Source organism: Somniosus microcephalus, chromosome 11 (genome assembly GCF_052327205.1).
Source record: "Somniosus microcephalus isolate GS21.2 chromosome 11, FLI_Smic_1.0, whole genome shotgun sequence".
Classification (NCBI taxonomy): Eukaryota; Metazoa; Chordata; class Chondrichthyes; order Squaliformes; family Somniosidae; genus Somniosus; species Somniosus microcephalus.
The window spans coordinates 1,315,462-1,333,418 of NC_140997.1; the positions used below are offsets into that span (position 1 = coordinate 1,315,462).

The following is a 17,957-nucleotide window of genomic DNA, read 5'->3' on the forward strand; positions in this document are numbered from 1 at the left end:
TGTCGGAGGGTCGTTACTGAGGGAGCGTTGCACTGTCGGAGGGTCAGTACTGAGGGAGCATTGCACTATCGGAGGGTCAGTACTGAGGGAGCGTTGCACTGTCGGAGGGTCGTTACTGAGGGAGCGTTGCACTGTCGGAGGGTCGTTACTGAGGGAGCGTTGCACTGTCGGAGGGTCAGTACTGAGGGAGCGTTGCACTGTCGGAGGGTCAGTACTGAGGGAGCGTTGCACTGTCGGAGGGTCATTACTGAGGGAACGCTGCACTGTCGGAGGGTCAGTACTGAGGGAGCATTGCACTGTCGGAGGGTCATTACTGAGGGAGCGCTGCACTGTCGGAGGGTCGTTACTGAGGGAGCGCTGCACTGTCGGAGGGTCAGTACTGAGGGAGCATTGCACTGTCGGAGGGTCATTACTGAGGGTGCGTTGCACTGTCGGAGGGTCATTACTGAGGGTGCGTTGCACTGTCGGAGGGTCAGTACTGAGGGAGCGTTGCACTGTCGGAGGGTCATTACTGAGGGTGCGTTGCACTGTCGGAGGGTCATTACTGAGGGAGCGTTGCACTGTCGGAGGGTCAGTACTGAGGGAGCGCTGCACTGTCGGAGGGTCATTACTGAGGGAGCGTTGCACTGTCGGAGGGTCATTACTGAGGGAGCGTTGCACTGTCGGAGGGTCAGTACTGAGGGTGCGTTGCACTGTCGGAGGGTCATTACTGAGGGTGCGTTGCACTGTCGGAGGGTCATTACTGAGGGAGTGTTACACTGTCGGAGGGTCAGTACTGAGGGAGCGTTGCACTGTCGGAGGGTCATTACTGAGGGAGCGCTGCACTGTCGGAGGGTCAGTACTGAGGGAGCGTTGCACTGTCGGAGGGTCAGTACTGAGGGAGCGTTGCACTGTCGGAGGGTCAGTACTGAGGGAGCGTTGCACTGTCGGAGGGTCAGTACTGAGGGAGCGTTGCACTGTCGGAGGGTCATTACTGAGGGAGCGTTGCACTGTCGGAGGGTCATTACTGAGGGAGCGCTGCACTGTCGGAGGGTCATTACTGAGGGAGCGTTGCACTGTCGGAGGGTCGTTACTGAGGGAGCGCTGCACTGTCGGAGGGTCAGTACTGAGGGAGCGTTGCACTGTCGGAGGGTCAGTACTGAGGGAGCGTTGCACTGTCGGAGGGTCATTACTGAGGGTGCGTTGCACTGTCGGAGGGTCATTACTGAGGGAGCGTTGCACTGTCGGAGGGTCAGTACTGAGGGAGCGTTGCACTGTCGGAGGGGCAGTACTGAGGGAGCGTTGCACTGTCGGAGGGTCAGTACTGAGGGAGCGTTGCACTGTCGGAGGGTCATTACTGAGGGAGCGTTGCACTGTCGGAGGGTCATTACTGAGGGAGCGTTGCACTGTCGGAGGGTCATTACTGAGGGAGCGCTGCACTGTCGGAGGGTCATTACTGAGGGAGCGTTGCACTGTCGGAGGGTCAGTACTGAGGGAGCGTTGCACTGTCGGAGGGTCATTACTGAGGGAGCGCTGCACTGTCGGAGGGTCAGTACTGAGGGAGCGTTGCACTGTCGGAGGGTCATTACTGAGGGAGTGTTGCACTGTCGGAGGGTCATTACTGAGGGAGCGTTGCACTGTCGGAGGGTCATTACTGAGGGAGCGTTGCACTGTCGGAGGGTCATTACTGAGGGAGCGTTGCACTGTCGGAGGGTCATTACTGAGGGAGCGTTGCACTGTCGGAGGGTCATTACTGAGGGAGCGTTGCACTGTCGGAGGGTCACTACTGAGGGAACGCTGCACTGTCGGAGGGTCATTACTGAGGGAGCGTTGCACTGTCGGAGGGTCAGTACTGAGGGAGCGTTGCACTGTCGGAGGGTCATTACTGAGGGAGCGCTGCACTGTCGGAGGGTCATTACTGAGGGAGCATTGCACTGTCGGAGGGTCATTACTGAGGGAGCGTTGCACTGTCGGAGGGTCATTACTGAGGGAGCGTTGCACTGTCGGAGGGTCAGTACTGAGGGAGCGCTGCACTGTCGGAGGGTCATTACTGAGGGAGCGCTGCACTGTCGGAGGGTCATTACTGAGGGAGCGTTGCACTGTCGGAGGGTCAGTACTGAGGGAGCGTTGCACTGTCGGAGGGTCATTACTGAGGGAGCATTGCACTGTCGGAGGGTCATTGCTGAGGGAGCGTTGCACTGTCGGAGGGTCAGTACTGAGGGAACGTTGCACTGTCGGAGGGTCATTACTGAGGGAGCGTTGCACTGTTGTAGGGTCAGTACTGAGGGAGCGTTGCACTGTCGGAGGGTCATTACTGAGGGAGCGTTGCACTGTCGGAGGGTCATTACTGAGGGAGCGTTGCACTGTCGGAGGGTCATTACTGAGGGTGCGTTGCACTGTCGGAGGGTCAGTACTGAGGGAGCGTTGCACTGTCGGAGGGTCATTACTGAGGGAGCGTTGCACTGTCGGAGGGTCAGTACTGAGGGAGCGTTGCACTGTCGGAGGGTCATTACTGAGGGAGCGTTGCACTGTCGGAGGGTCAGTACTGAGGGAGCGTTGCACTGTCGGAGGGTCATTACTGAGGGAACGTTGCACTGTCGGAGGGTCAGTACTGAGGGAGCGTTGCACTGTCGGAGGGTCATTACTGAGGGAGCGTTGCACTGTCGGAGGGTCAGTACTGAGGGAGCGTTGCACTGTCGGAGGGTCATTACTGAGGGAACGCTGCACTGTCGGAGGGTCATTACTGAGGGAACGCTGCACTGTCGGAGGGTCATTACTGAGGGAGCGTTGCACTGTCGGAGGGTCAGTACTGAGGGAGCGCTGCACTGTCGGAGGGTCATTACTGAGGGAGCGTTGCACTGTCGGAGGGTCATTACTGAGGGAGCGCTGCACTGTCGGAGGGTCATTACTGAGGGAGCGTTGCACTGTCGGAGGGTCATTACTGAGGGAGCGCTGCACTGTCGGAGGGTCATTACTGAGGGAGCGCTGCACTGTCGGAGGGTCATTACTGAGGGAGCGTTGCACTGTCGGAGGGTCAGTACTGAGGGAGCGCTGCACTGTCGGAGGGTCATTACTGAGGGAGCGTTGCACTGTCGGAGGGTCAGTACTGAGGGAGCGCTGCACTGTCGGAGGGTCATTACTGAGGGAGCGCTGCACTGTCGGAGGTGCCATCTTTCAAGTGATTTGTTAAACTGAGGCCCTGTCTGCCCTCTCAGGTGGACTTAAAAGATCTCATGGCACTATTCAAAGAAGAGCAGGGGAGTTCTCCCTTGTGTCCTGACCAATATTTATCCCTTAACCAACATCACTTAAAAAACAGATTATCTGGTCACATTGTTGTTTCTGGGATCTTTCTGTGCACATGTTGGCCTCCGCATTTCCTACATTACACAGTGACTACAGTGAAGTACTTCATTGGCTGTAAAATGCTTTAGGACGTCCTGAGGATGTGAACGGTGCTATATAATTGCAAGTTCTTTCTTCCTATTTCCGCCAGCAAAGGTGATTGAGGGACTTGAGTAGTTTATGGAGTCGATCGCCTGCAATGTGCAGGTTCCTGAGATCAGCAAGATGGTGAAGTTGTTTTAATGTCTGTTGCAGTGACAGTACCCAGCGAGGCTGGAGGCTCCTCTATATCCTCACTGCCTATTACAAGTGTTCGGAGGTGCTCAAACCGTTCTTCTTCAAATTACTGGAGGATGTTTGCAGGATGCCCGGTGCCAGTTTCCAAGGTTTTTTAAAAATTTATTTGTATTTTGTTCGGGTGCGACTACTTCTTTTCCTTGTCACTTTTTCTCTTTACTCCATATCCTGTTTTCAGAACTAAATGCAGAGCAGCAATGTTTAACAGACTAATTCTGACTCACCTCTTTTTCTGGTACATTGATGACTGTATCGGTGCAGTTTCCTGCTCTCGCCCTGAACCAGTAACTTTCATTCACTTTGCTTCCAATTTCCACCCTTCCCTCACCTTCACATGGTCCATCTCCGACTCTTCCCTTCCCTTCCTCGACTTCTCCGTCTCCATCTCTGGGGATAGGTTATTGATCAACATTCACTACAAGCCCACTGACTCCCACAGCTACCTGGACTACACTTCCTCCCACCCCGCCTCCTGTAAGGACTCTATTCCATTCTCCCATATTCTCCGTCTCCGCTGCATCTGCTCCGACGATGCCACCTTCCATACCAGTACTTCCGAGATGTCTTCCTTTTTCTTCAACCGAGGATTCCCCTCTACTGTGGTTGACACGGCCCTCGACCGTGTCCGTTCTATCTCCCGCACTTCTGCCCTCACCCCTGCCCCTCCCTCCCGGAACCACGATAGGGTTCCCCTTGTCCTCACCTTTCACCCCACCAGCCTCCACATTCAACGGATCATCCTCCACCAGCGTGATCCCACCACCAAACGCATCTTCCCCTCACCTCCCCTTTCAGCATTCCGTAGGGACCGCTCCCTCCGCGACACCCTAGTCCACTCCTCTACCACCCCCAGCATCCCTTCCCCTTCGCCCGGCACCTTCCAGTGCAAGCGCAGGAGATGCAACACCTGCCCTTATACCTCCCCCCTTCCCACTGTCCAGGGCCCCAAACACCTCTTCCAGGTGAAACAGCGATTTACTTGTACTTCTTGCAATTTAGTATACTGTATTCACTGCTCACGATACGGTCTCCTCTACATTGGGGAGACCAAACGCAGATTGGGTGACCGCTTTGCGGAACACCTCCGTTCAGTCCATAAGGGTGACCCCGAGCTTCCGGTGGCCTGTCACTTTAATTCACCGCCCCATTCCCACTCAGACCTCACCGTCCTCGGCCTCTTGCACTGTTCCATGGAAGCTCAACGTAAACTCGAGGAACAGCACCTCATCTTTCGATTAGGCACTTTACAGCCTTCTGGACTCAACATAGATTTCAACAATTTCAGATCATAACCTCGGCCCCTATCATATATATATTTTTTCTTCTTTTTTTTATCCACACTTTTTTGTTTGGCCTTTTTTTCTTCCCTCCCACAGGGCAGCTATCCTTCATTCTGCCAGCGGAATTTACACTTCATCTAGAGCCATCCTTTGTTCCTTAACCTGTCCTATTACCATCTCCTCTCGCCTTGAATATCTCTCAATGTCTCTCAATGTCTCTCGATCTCTCCGGCTTTCTATCCTATCACTGACCTTCCCTTTTGTTCTTCCATCCCCTCCCCCTTTTCCCAGCCCCTAAACTTGCTTTCCATTTCCTGCTTTTTTCTCAGTTCTGACGAAGGGTCTTCGACCTGAAACATTAACTCTATTTCTCTCCACCGATGTTGCCTGGCCTGCTGAGTTTTTCCAGCATTTTCTGTTGTTATTTCGGATTTCCAGCATCCGCAGTATTTTGCTATTGATTCTGACCCACTCTGTGCAGGAATCGCGAAAGCTTGTGATCACAACCTGAAGAAAACTTTCCAGTTCGGTGGCAGGACCCAGTTCCCGGACGGCATGGAGCTCAAAGCCATGGTGGTTAGTGAAACACGTCACCCCTTCAATTCACTGGGGTTTTGTCAATATATCTCCTCTTTCTGCCAATCTTCTCCCACCTTCTTCTCTTCTAAAAATTCTGAGGATTTCAAAGGAGAAGCAAGAGGGTTGGATTAGGGTGAGGTGTTCGAAAGAGGAAATCTGTTGTAGGGGAAGAATCCAAATTTTTACGGTGATAAGACCCACCCTGCCACTGTGGTGGTTTGGGCAGAGCAGGTGATGGAAAACGTGGCTAGACTTTGGTAATAAGAACATAAGAACATAAGAAGTAGGAGCAGGAGTAGGCCATACGGCCCCTCGGGCCTGCTCCGCCATTCAATAGGATCATGGCTGATCCGAACCTAGACTCACGTCCACTTCCCTGCCCGCTCCCCGTAACACCTAATTCCCTTATCTGCTAGGAAACTGTCTATCTCTGTTTTAAATTTATTTAATGTCGCAGCTTCCACAGCTCTCTGGGGTAGCAAATTCCATAGATTTACTACCCTCTGAGTGAAGAAGTTTCTCCTCATCTCAGTTTTGAAAGCGCAGCCCCTTATTCTTAGATTATGCCCCCTAGTTCTAGTCTCACCCATCAGTGGAAACATCCTCCCCGCATCCACCCGATCAAGCCCCCTCACAATCTTATATGTTTCGATAAGATCGCCTCTCATTCTTCTGAACTCCAATGAGTAGAGTCCCAACCTACTCAACCTTTCCTCATACGTCAACCCCCTCATCTCCGGAATCAACCGAGTGAACCTTCTCTGAACCGCCTCGAGAGCAAGTATATCTTTTCTTAAATGGTCAAGGTGTCAGCACACATAAGGCAACTTTCAGTCAGAGCCTGGATATCAATACCCCTTTAGATAAAGGGAATTGATAAGAGGCTTGTTAGAAACATTAAATGCATATGGTATAAAATTAAATGTAGCAGTTTGGATAGAAAGCTGGTTGATGGACATCAAACAAAGAGTTGGGGTAAATAGATGTTGTTCAGCTTAGAAGGGTTGAAAGTCGTGTACCCCAGGGGTTCTCTTTTTTGCTTTGTTGGACACCGATGATTTGGACTTGGGTACAGGGAGCATAATCTTGAACTTTGGTGACAGCACACAGGTAGAAGGTTTGACAAACTGGATGGACTATAAAATCCTTCAGGAGGATATAGCAGGATGGGTTGACAGGTTACAGTTACAGTTTTATATGGTAATACGTTTTAGGTGGAAGAACAAGGCATGGGAGTAACCACTCAATGAGAAGACACTGACGGGGGGATGAACAGAGAGATCGAGGGGTTCAAATATATCATTCCCTGAAAGTGAGAGTCCAGGTAGATAAAGCCATAAAAAGACCAATAACATTCGGGGCTCTATAAATAGAGGCATCGAGTACAAGAGTAAAGAAGTAATGATGAATTTGTACCAAACATTGGTGAGGTCACAGCTAGAGGCTGGGTTCAGTGTCGGGCACTCCATGATACAAATGATATTAAAGGCAGGGAGTGCGGACAGCGTAGATTCACCAGGATGGTGCAGGGATGGGAGACTATAGTTATAAGGAGAGACTTGAGATACTGGGACTATTCCCATTGAAAAGATTATATGGAAATTTAATAGTGTTTTAAAATGATGAAGGGTTTTGATGGGGTGAGAAGGAAAGACTATTTGCTCTAGTCGGGGAATCTGTGACAGCGAGGGTATCAATTTAAAACTCGCTGAGGAGAGAGGGTGGGAAAAACTTCTTCACGGAATGCTTTGCCACAGGGAGTGGTTCTGACAAAGTTTATTGCATCTTTTAAGGGATAATTGAATAAGCATTTATATCCTCTTGAATGTTTTTCCTTCCCCTCCCCACAGGCCGGGAGAAGCTCGAAGCGACAAGTGTTCCTGTTGCCTGGTAACGTGGAGAGACATCTGAAGATAAAAACCTGCTCAGTGAGTCCAGAATGGAAAGAGTTAATTGAAGCCACCTTTAATGGGCAGCATAGCAGGTGGAAACATCAGTAAAGCGCAGCCGAAACATGGCCCACGGATTAGGGCTAAAATAATCAAACCCCTGCTCCCAGAGTAGGAAGTTAAATCCAGTCAGGCAGTTAAATACGGGCTGTAAATAACTGGATAAACAGATAAGAACAGAATAATTAGGAGCAGGAGTAGGCCATATGGCCCCTCGAGCCTACTCCGCCATTCAATAAGATCATGGCTGATCTTCGACCTCAACTCCACTTTCCCGCCCGATCTCCATATCCCTTGATTCCCCTAGAGTCTAAAAATCTATCGATCTCAGCCTTGAATATACTCAACGACTCAGCATTCACAGCCCTCTGGGGCAGAGAATTCAGAAGATTCACAACCCTCTGCATGAAGAAATTCCTCCTCATCTCAGTCTTAAATGGCCGAGCCTTTATCCTGAGACTATGCCCCCTAGTTCTAGGTTCTCCAGCCAGGGGAAACAACCTCTCAGCATCTACCCTGTCAATCCCCTTCAGAATCTTGTATGTTTCAATGAGATCACCTCTCATTCTTCTAAACTCCAGAGAGTATCGGCCCATTCTATTCAATCTCTCCTCAGAGGACAGCCCTCTCATCCCAGGAATCAATCTAGTGAACCAGTTTCCAGTGGGGTTCCGCAGGGCTCAGTACTAGGTCCCTTGCTTTTTGTGGTATATATCAACGATCTTGACTTGAATATAGGGGGTATGATTAAGAAGTTTGCAGATGATACTAAAATCGGCTGTGTGGTTGATACTGAAGAAGGAAGCTGTAGACTGCAGGAAGATATCAATAAATTGGTCAGGTGGGCAAAGCAGTGGCAAATGAAATTCAATCCGGAGAAGTGTGAGGTAATGCATTTGGGGAGGGCTAACAAGGAAAGGGAATACACATTAAATGGTAGGACGCTGAGTAGTGTAGAGGAACAAAGGGGCCTTGGAGTGCATGTCCACAGATCCCTGAAGGTAGCAGGCCAGGTAGATAAGGTGGTTAAGAAGGCATACGGAATGTTTGCCTTTATTAGCCGTGGCATAGAATACAAGAGCAGGGGGGTTATGCTTCAACTGTATAAAACACTAGTTAGGCCTCAGCTAGAGTACTGCGTGCAGTTCTGGTCACAGGAAAGATGTGATTGCACTAGAGAGGGTACAGAGGAGATTTACAAGGATGTTGCCGGGAGTAGAGAATCTTAGCTATGAGGAAAGACTGGATAGGCTGGGTCTGTTTTCCTTGGAACAGAGGAGGCTGAGGGGAGACCTTATTGATGTGTATAAAATTATGAGGGGCCTAGATAAAGTGGATAGAAAGGATGTATTTGCCTTAGCAGAGGGGTCAAAAACCAGGGGGCACAGATTTAAAGTAATTGGTGGAAGGTTTAGAGGGGATTTGAAGGGAAATTTCTTCACCCAGAGGGTTGTGGGGGCCTGGAACTCACTGCCTGAAAGGGTGGTAGAGGCAGGAACCCTAACCACATTTAAAAAGTACTTGGATGTGTACTTGGGATGCTGTAACCTGCAGGGCTACGGACCAAGAGCTGGGAAGTGGGATTAGGCTGGATAGCTCTTTGTTGGCCGGCGCGGACACAATGGGCCGAAATGGCCTCCTTCCGTGCTGTAACTTTCTATGATTCTATGATTCTAACCTTCGTTGCACCGCCTCCAAGGCAAGTATATCCTTCCTTAGATAAGGAGACCAAAATTGTGCCCAGTACTCCAGGTGTGTAATCACCAAAACCCTGTACAATTGTAGTAAGACTTCTTTGCTCTTGTATTCCAAACCCCTTGCTGTACCTGCATGCTAACTTTCTGTGCTTCCTGTGCGAGGACACCTAACTTTCTCTGAACACCAATATTTAATAATTTCTCACAATTTAATAAATATTGAGGGAGAAATTCCTCTCCTTTGCGCCTCCCACCAAATTCCGCGGGAGGTTAGCGGCGGCGCTACCGGGTTGCGCCCCGATCTCATGCGCCCGAAGATCATGACGTCATCTCTGGGCACATCACCCCAGTACAAAAATTCCCCTTCGCCCCCTGCAGCAGCGCCAGGCGATGGCAGCGACTGGTGCAGGGGACGCGAGCGGGTCGGAAGTTAAAGGTGAGGTGGCCGGCCACCCTGAAAAATTATTTTTTAACTTTTTTTTGCGCCTCTGGATGCGGGGTCTGTGCCGTGATCGCGCGGCTCCCCCACACCCCGGTGGTGCAGGTAAGTTTTTTTTAAAGCGCAGAGTTCGCAGCATGGGGCCTTTCCCTTTAATTCAGGGAAGAGCCCTCGCAACGCGGCAGCGCCACGCTTGGCCACTTGTGGTGCTGCTGAGCTCATCCCCTCCTCTTGCGCTCCAAGAACAAAGCTTGATTTAGCGCTCCACTTCCCTCTTGGAGCAAAAAATGGGAATTTCAGAGAGGCTGGAAGAGGTTAGCGCCTGGCGCTTACTTTTCCAGCTTTTCTGATTTAGCGCCCCAAACGCGGCTCGAGGGGAATTTTTCCCCATTCTGTTTTTCTATTCTTCCTACCAAAGTGAATAACCTCATATTTCCCTACATTATACTCCATCTGCCACCTTACTGCCCACTCACTTAACCTGTCTATATCCCTTTGCAGGCTCTTTGTGTCCTCCTGACAGCTTACTGTCCCACCTAGCTTTGTATCGTCAGCAAACTTGGATACATTACACTCGGTCCCTTCATCTAGGTCATTAATGTAGATTGTAAATAGCTGAGACCCCAACATTGATCCTTGAGGCACCCCACTAGTTACAGCCTGCCAACCGGAAAATGACCCATTTTCCCTGCTCTCTGTTTTCTGTCTGTTAACCAATCCTCTATCTATGCTATTACAGGAAATTTTCTGGTATCCGGCACGGACGGGACCGACGTGGTGCCGGTTCATCAACAATTCCGGATAACCGAACGCTATAGTGAAAGATACGGAGCTCAGAGCTCCGTATAAAGCAACAAACCCTGTTGCTTAACAGCTTCAAAACAATCGGCACAAGTTGCAAGCGTCTCTGTAGCTTAGCAACAGCTTCAGCTACACCCTTGCACAGCAACAAATCAATTAAAAAAAGTAATTAAAAGTAAAAAAAGTTACCTGAACCGACTCCTGAATTTTGCCGGTGGATAGAGCGTTCCGGTTATTTAGGGGCCGGTTAATCGAAAGTTTCCTGTATATTACCCCCAACCCCATATCTTGCATAGCAATCTTTTATGTGGCACCTTATCGAATGTCTTTTGGAATTCCAAATATACTACATTCACTGGTTCCCCTTTATCAACGCTGCTAGTTACATCCTCAAAAAACTCTAATAAATGTGTTAAACACAGTTTTCCTTTCATAAAACCCTGTTGACTCTGCCTAATCATATGATTTTCTAAGTGCCCTGTTACCACTTCCTTAACAATGGATTCCAGCATTTTCCTGACGACTGATGTCAGGCTAACTGGCCTGTAGTTCCCTATTTTCTCTCTCCCTCCTTTCTTTAATAGAAACATAGAAGATAGGAGCAGGAGTCGGCCATTCGGCCCCTCGAGCCTGCTCCGCCATTCAATGCGATCATGGCTGATCATCCAAATTCAGTACCCGGTCCCTGCCTTCTCCCCATACCCCTTGATCCCTTTAGCCTTAAGAAATATATCTAACTCCTTCTTGAATATGGGGTTACATTTGCTACCTTACAATCCGCTGGGACCATTCTAGAGTCAAAGGAATTTTGGAAGATGACAACCAATGCATCCACTGTCTCTGCAGCCATCTCTTTTAGAACCCTAGGATGTAGGCCATTAGGTCCAGGGGATTTGTCGGCTTTTAGTCCCATTAGTTTCTCTCCTGTTATTAATTACTTTAAGTTCCTCACTCTTATTAGCTCCTTGGTTCCCCATTATTTTTGGTTTGCTTTTTGTGTCTTCTACTGTGAAGACAGATACAAAATATTTCTTTAAAGTCTCTGCCATTTCCTTATTCCCCATTATCATTTCACCAGACTCAGCCTCTAAGGGACCAACGTTTTCTTTTGCTACTCTCTTCCTTTTTACATACTTGTAGAAGCTCTTACAATCTGTTTTTATATTTCTTGCTAGTTTACTCTCATATTCTATTTTCTCCCATTTTATCAATTTTTTGGTCATCCTTTGCTGGTTTCTAAAGCTCTCCCAATCCTCAGGCTGACTACTATTCTTTGCAACATTATAAGCCTCTTCTTTTAATCAAATAATATTCTTAACTTCTTGAATTAGCCACGGATGGATCACTTTTCCTGTGGAGTTCTTATTTCTCAATGGAATGTATATTCGTTGAGAATTTTGGAATATTTCTTTAAATGTTTGCCACTGCTTATCTACCGTCATATCTTCTAATCTAATTTCCCAATCTACCTTAGCCAACTCGCCCCTCATACCCATGTAATTGGCTTTATTTAAGTTTAAGACTCTCGTTTCTGACTGAAGTATTTCACTCTCAAAATCGATGTGAACTTTTATCATATTATGATCACTCTTCCACAGAGGATCCGTCACTATGAGATTACTAATGAACCCTGCCTCATTACACAATACAAGATCTAAAATAGCCTGTCCCTGGTTGGTTCCACGATGTATTGTTCTAGGAAACTGTCTCGAATGCGTTCCATCTCTCTCTCCCCCTCCCTCGAGCCCTCTCTCTCTTTCGGCCCCACTTTCTCACTCTCTGCCCCCTCTCTCACTCGCTGCCCATCTCTCAGCCCTCCCATTCTCTCGCTCTCGCTCTCTCCCCTCTCTCCCAGCTTGCTCTCTCCCCTCTCTACTCTCTCCCCTCTCTCTCGCTCTCTCCACTCTCTCTCGCTCTCTCCCCTCTCTCCCCGCTTGCTCTCTCCCCTCTCTACTCTCTCCCCTCTCTCTCGCTCTCTCCCCTCTCTCTCGCTCTCTCCACTCTCTCCCCGCTTGCTCTCTCCCCTCTCTACTCTCTCCCCTCTCTCTCGCTCTCTCACCTCTCTCCCCGCTTGCTCTCTCCCCTCTCTACTCTCTCCCCTCTCTCTCGCTCTCTCCCCTCTCTCTCGCTCTCTCCCCTCTCTCCCCGCTTGCTCTCTCCCCTCTCTACTCTCTCCCCTCTCTCTCGCTCTCTCCACTCTCTCTTGCTCTCTCCCTAGAAAAGGATTGTGATTCTGTGATTGCGAAAATCCTGTGGTTATTGTTTGATGACTAGAATGAGTGATGGTGATTGGCTGCTTTGTTCTGGTCCAGGTAGTGGTTGATGTGATTGAAGATTTGTGCAGTGAAATGGGGCTTCAGAACCTGGAGGCTGCAGAAGAATATTCTGTGTTTGTCATCACCAACAAAGGTATTTTCTTTAGAGACTAGTTTAGTGCCTATTTTTACAAGTATATGAGGCACAACTGTGTGTTAATGGCAGTGAGAGCGGGCAGTGTGTGATAGAGCGGGCAGTGTGTGTGTGTGAGCGGGCAGTGTGTGTGTGAGCGGGCAGTGTGTGAGAGAGCGGGCAGTGTGTGAGAGAGCGGGCAGTGTGTGTGTGAGCGGGCAGTGTGTGTGTGTGAGCGGGCAGTGTGTGTGTGAGAGCGGGCAGTGTGTGTGTGAGAGCGGGCAGTGTGTGTGTGTGAGCGGGCAGTGTGTGAGAGAGCGGGCAGTGTGTGTGTGTGAGCGGGCAGTGTGTGAGAGAGCGGGCAGTGTGTGTGTGAGCGGGCAGTGTGTGTGTGTGAGCAGGCAGTGTGTGTGTGTGAGCGGGCAGTGTGTGTGTGAGAGCGGGCAGTATGTGTGTGAGAGCGGGCAGTATGTGTGTGAGAGCGGGCAGTGTGTGTGTGAGCGGGCAGTGTGTGTGTGTGAGCGGGCAGTGTGTGAGAGAGCGGGCAGTGTGTGTGTGTGAGCGGGCAGTGTGTGAGAGAGCGGGCAGTGTGTGTGTGTGAGCGGGCAGTGTGTGTGTGTGAGCGGGCAGTGTGTGTGTGTGAGCGGGCAGTGTGTGTGTGAGAGCGGGCAGTGTGTGTGTGAGAGCGGGCAGTGTGTGTGTGTGAGCGGGCAGTGTGTGAGCGGGCAGTGTGTGTGTGAGCGGGCAGTGTGTGTGTGTGAGCGGGCAGTGTGTGTGTGAGCGGGCAGTGTCTTTGTGTGAGCAGGCAGTGTGTGTGTGAGCGGGCAGTGTGTGTGTGTGAGCGGGCAGTGTGTGTGTGTGTGTGAGCGGGCAGTGTGTGTGTGTGAGCGGGCAGTGTGTGTGTGAGCGGGCAGTGTGTGTGTGTGAGCGGGCAGTGTGTGTGTGTGAGCGGGCAGTGTGTGTGAGCGGGCAGTGTGTGTGTGTGAGCGGGCAGTGTGTGTGTGTGAGCGGGCAGTGTGTGTGTGTGAGCGGGCAGTGTGTGTGTGTGAGCGGGCAGTGTGTGTGTGAGCGGGCAGTGTGTGTGTGTGAGCAGGCAGTGTGTGTGTGAGCGGGCTGTGTGTGTGTGAGCGGGCAGTGTGTGTGTGAGAGCGGGCAGTGTGTGAGAGAGCGGGCAGTGTGTGTGTGTGAGCGGGCAGTGTGTGAGAGAGCGGGCAGTGTGTGTGTGAGAGCGGGCAGTGTGTGTGAGAGCGGGCAGTGTGTGTGTGTGAGCGGGCAGTGTGTGTGTGTGAGCGGGCAGTGTGTGTGTGAGAGCGGGCAGTGTGTGTGAGAGCGGGCAGTGTGTGTGTGAGCGGGCAGTGTGTGAGAGCGGGCAGTGTGTGTGTGAGCGGGCAGTGTGTGTGTGTGAGCGGGCAGTGTGTGTGTGAGCGGGCAGTGTCTTTGTGTGAGCGGGCAGTGTGTGTGTGTGAGCGGGCAGTGTGTGTGTGTGAGCGGGCAGTGTGTGTGTGAGCGGGCAGTGTGTGTGTGAGCAGGCAGTGTGTGTGTGTGAGCGGGCAGTGTGTGTGTGAGCGGGCTGTGTGTGTGTGAGCGGGCAGTGTGTGTGTGTGAGAGCGGGCAGTGTGTGAGAGAGCGGGCAGTGTGTGTGTGTGAGCGGGCAGTGTGTGAGAGAGCGGGCAGTGTGTGTGTGTGAGCGGGCAGTGTGTGTGTGAGCGGGCAGTGTGTGAGAGAGCGGGCAGTGTGTGTGTGAGCGGGCAGTGTGTGTGTGTGAGCGGGCAGTGTGTGTGTGAGCGGGCAGTGTGTGTGTGTGAGCGGGCAGTGTGTGTGTGTGAGAGCGGGCAGTGTGTGTGTGTGAGCGGGCAGTGTGTGAGAGAGCGGGCAGTGTGTGTGTGTGAGCGGGCAGTGTGTGTGAGAGCGGGCAGTGTGTGTGTGTGAGCGGGCAGTGTGTGTGAGAGCGGGCAGTGTGTGTGTGAGCGGGCAGTGTGTGTGTGAGCGGGCAGTGTGTGTGAGAGCGGGCAGTGTGTGTGTGAGCGGGCAGTGTGTGTGTGACAGCGGGCAGTGTGTGTGTGAGAGCAGGCAGTGTGTGTGTGAGAGCGGGCAGTGTGTGTGTGAGAGCGGGCAGTGTGTGTGAGAGAGCGGGCAGTGTGTGTGAGAGAGCGGGCAGTGTGTGTGTGTGAGCGGGCAGTGTGTGTGTGTGAGCAGGCAGTGTGTGTGTGAGCGGGCAGTGTGTGTGTGAGAGCGGGCAGTGTGTGTGTGAGAGCGGGCAGTGTGTGTGTGAGAGCGGGCAGTGTGTGTGTGAGAGCGGGCAGTGTGTGTGTGAGAGCGGGCAGTGTGTGTGTGAGAGCGGGCAGTGTGTGTGTGAGAGCGGGCAGTGTGTGTGTGTGAGCGGGCAGTGTGTGTGTGTGAGCGTGCAGTGTGTGTGAGAGCGGGCAGTGTGTGTGTGAGCGGGCAGTGTGTGTGTGTGAGCAGGCAGTGTGTGTGTGTGAGCGGGCAGTGTGTGTGAGAGCGGGCAGTGTGCGTGTGTGAGCGGGCAGTGTGTGTGTGAGCGGGCAGTGTGTGTGTGTGAGCGGGCAGTGTGTGTGAGAGAGCGGGCAGTGTGTGTGAGAGAGCGGGCAGTGTGTGTGTGAGCGGGCAGTGTGTGTGTGAGAGAGCGGGCAGTGTGTGTGTGTGAGCGGGCAGTGTGTGTGTGTGAGCGGGCAGTGTGTGTGTGAGAGCGGGCAGTGTGTGTGTGAGCGGGCAGTGTGTCTGAGAGAGCGGGCAGTGTGTGTGTGTGAGCGGGCAGTGTGTGTGTGTGAGCGGGCAGTGTGTGTGTGAGCGGGCAGTGTGTGTGTGAGAGCGGGCAGTGTGTGTGTGAGAGCGGGCAGTGTGTGTGTGAGAGCGGGCAGTGTGTGTGTGTGAGCGGGCAGTGTGTGTGTGTGAGCGGGCAGTGTGTGTGTGTGAGCAGGCAGTGTGTGTGTGAGCGGGCAGTGTGTGTGTGAGAGAGGGCAGTGTGTGTGTGAGAGAGGGCAGTGTGTGTGTGAGAGCGGGCAGTGTGTGTGTGTGAGCGGGCAGTGTGTGAGAGTGGGCAGTGTGTGTGTGTGAGCGGGCAGTGTGTGTGTGTGTGAGCGGGCAGTGTGTGTGTGAGCGGGCAGTGTGTGTGTGAGAGTGGGCAGTGTGTGTGTGTGAGCGGGCAGTGTGTGTGTGAGAGCGGGCAGTGTGTGTGAGAGCGTGCAGTGTGTGTGTGAGAGCGGGCAGTGTGTGTGTGAGCGGGCAGTGTGTGTGTGTGAGCGGGCAGTGTGTGTGTGTGAGCGGGCAGTGTGTGTGAGAGCGGGCAGTGTGTGTGTGAGAGCGGGCAGTGTGTGTGTGAGAGCGGGCAGTGTGTGTGTGAGAGCGGGCAGTGTGTGTGAGAGCAGGCAGTGTGTGTGTGTGAGCGGGCAGTGTGTGTGTGTGAGCGGGCAGTGTGTGTGTGAGAGCGGGCAGTGTGTGTGTGAGAGCGGGCAGTGTGTGTGTGAGCGGGCAGTGTGTGTGTGAGCGGGCAGTGTGTGTGTGTGAGCGGGCAGTGTGTGTGTGAGCGGGCAGTGTGTGTGTGAGCGGGCAGTGTGTGTGTGAGCGGGCAGTGTGTGTGTGAGAGCGGGCAGTGTGTGTGTGTGAGCGGGCAGTGTGTGTGTGAGCGGGCAGTGTGTGTGTGAGAGCGGGCAGTGTGTGTGTGAGAGCGGGCAGTGTGTGTGTGAGAGCGGGCAGTGTGTGTGTGAGAGCGGGCAGTGTGTGTGTGAGAGCGGGCAGTGTGTGTGTGTGAGCGGGCAGTGTGTGTGTGTGAGCGTGCAGTGTGTGTGAGAGCGGGCAGTGTGTGTGTGAGCGGGCAGTGTGTGTGTGTGAGCAGGCAGTGTGTGTGTGTGAGCGGGCAGTGTGTGTGAGAGCGGGCAGTGTGCGTGTGTGAGCGGGCAGTGTGTGTGTGAGCGGGCAGTGTGTGTGTGAGCGGGCAGTGTGTGTGTGTGAGCGGGCAGTGTGTGTGAGAGAGCGGGCAGTGTGTGTGAGAGAGCGGGCAGTGTGTGTGTGAGCGGGCAGTGTGTGTGTGAGAGAGCGGGCAGTGTGTGTGTGTGAGCGGGCAGTGTGTGTGTGAGAGCGGGCAGTGTGTGTGTGAGCGGGCAGTGTGTCTGAGAGAGCGGGCAGTGTGTGTGTGTGAGCGGGCAGTGTGTGTGTGTGAGCGGGCAGTGTGTGTGTGAGCGGGCAGTGTGTGTGTGAGAGCGGGCAGTGTGTGTGTGAGAGCGGGCAGTGTGTGTGTGTGAGCGGGCAGTGTGTGTGTGTGAGCGGGCAGTGTGTGTGTGTGAGCAGGCAGTGTGTGTGTGAGCGGGCAGTGTGTGTGTGAGAGAGGGCAGTGTGTGTGTGAGAGAGGGCAGTGTGTGTGTGAGAGCGGGCAGTGTGTGTGTGTGAGCGGGCAGTGTGTGAGAGTGGGCAGTGTGTGTGTGTGAGCAGGCAGTGTGTGTGTGTGAGCGGGCAGTGTGTGTGAGAGCGGGCAGTGTGCGTGTGTGAGCGGGCAGTGTGTGTGTGAGCGGGCAGTGTGTGTGTGAGCGGGCAGTGTGTGTGTGTGAGCGGGCAGTGTGTGTGAGAGAGCGGGCAGTGTGTGTGAGAGAGCGGGCAGTGTGTGTGTGAGCGGGCAGTGTGTGTGTGAGAGAGCGGGCAGTGTGTGTGTGTGAGCGGGCAGTGTGTGTGTGAGAGCGGGCAGTGTGTGTGTGAGCGGGCAGTGTGTCTGAGAGAGCGGGCAGTGTGTGTGTGTGAGCGGGCAGTGTGTGTGTGTGAGCGGGCAGTGTGTGTGTGAGCGGGCAGTGTGTGTGTGAGAGCGGGCAGTGTGTGTGTGAGAGCGGGCAGTGTGTGTGTGTGAGCGGGCAGTGTGTGTGTGTGAGCGGGCAGTGTGTGTGTGTGAGCAGGCAGTGTGTGTGTGAGCGGGCAGTGTGTGTGTGAGAGAGGGCAGTGTGTGTGTGAGAGAGGGCAGTGTGTGTGTGAGAGCGGGCAGTGTGTGTGTGTGAGCGGGCAGTGTGTGAGAGTGGGCAGTGTGTGTGTGTGAGCGGGCAGTGTGTGTGTGTGAGCGGGCAGTGTGTGTGTGTGAGCGGGCAGTGTGTGTGTGTGAGCAGGCAGTGTGTGTGTGAGCGGGCAGTGTGTGTGTGAGAGAGGGCAGTGTGTGTGTGAGAGAGGGCAGTGTGTGTGTGAGAGCGGGCAGTGTGTGTGTGTGAGC

At 52.9% G+C, this 17,957-nt stretch overlaps 1 protein-coding gene across 1 annotated transcript in view; it reads left to right on the forward strand.

Moving 5' to 3' along the window:
• myo15aa (myosin XVAa) overlaps positions 1-17,957 on the forward strand; it is a 581,049-nt gene that overhangs the window by 488,897 nt on the left and 74,195 nt on the right. Inside the window, 4 exon segments of the mRNA XM_086002218.1 lie at positions 3,580-3,710; positions 5,383-5,477; positions 7,331-7,408; positions 12,679-12,775. Coding sequence (XP_085858344.1) covers positions 3,580-3,710; positions 5,383-5,477; positions 7,331-7,408; positions 12,679-12,775 — 401 coding nt within the window.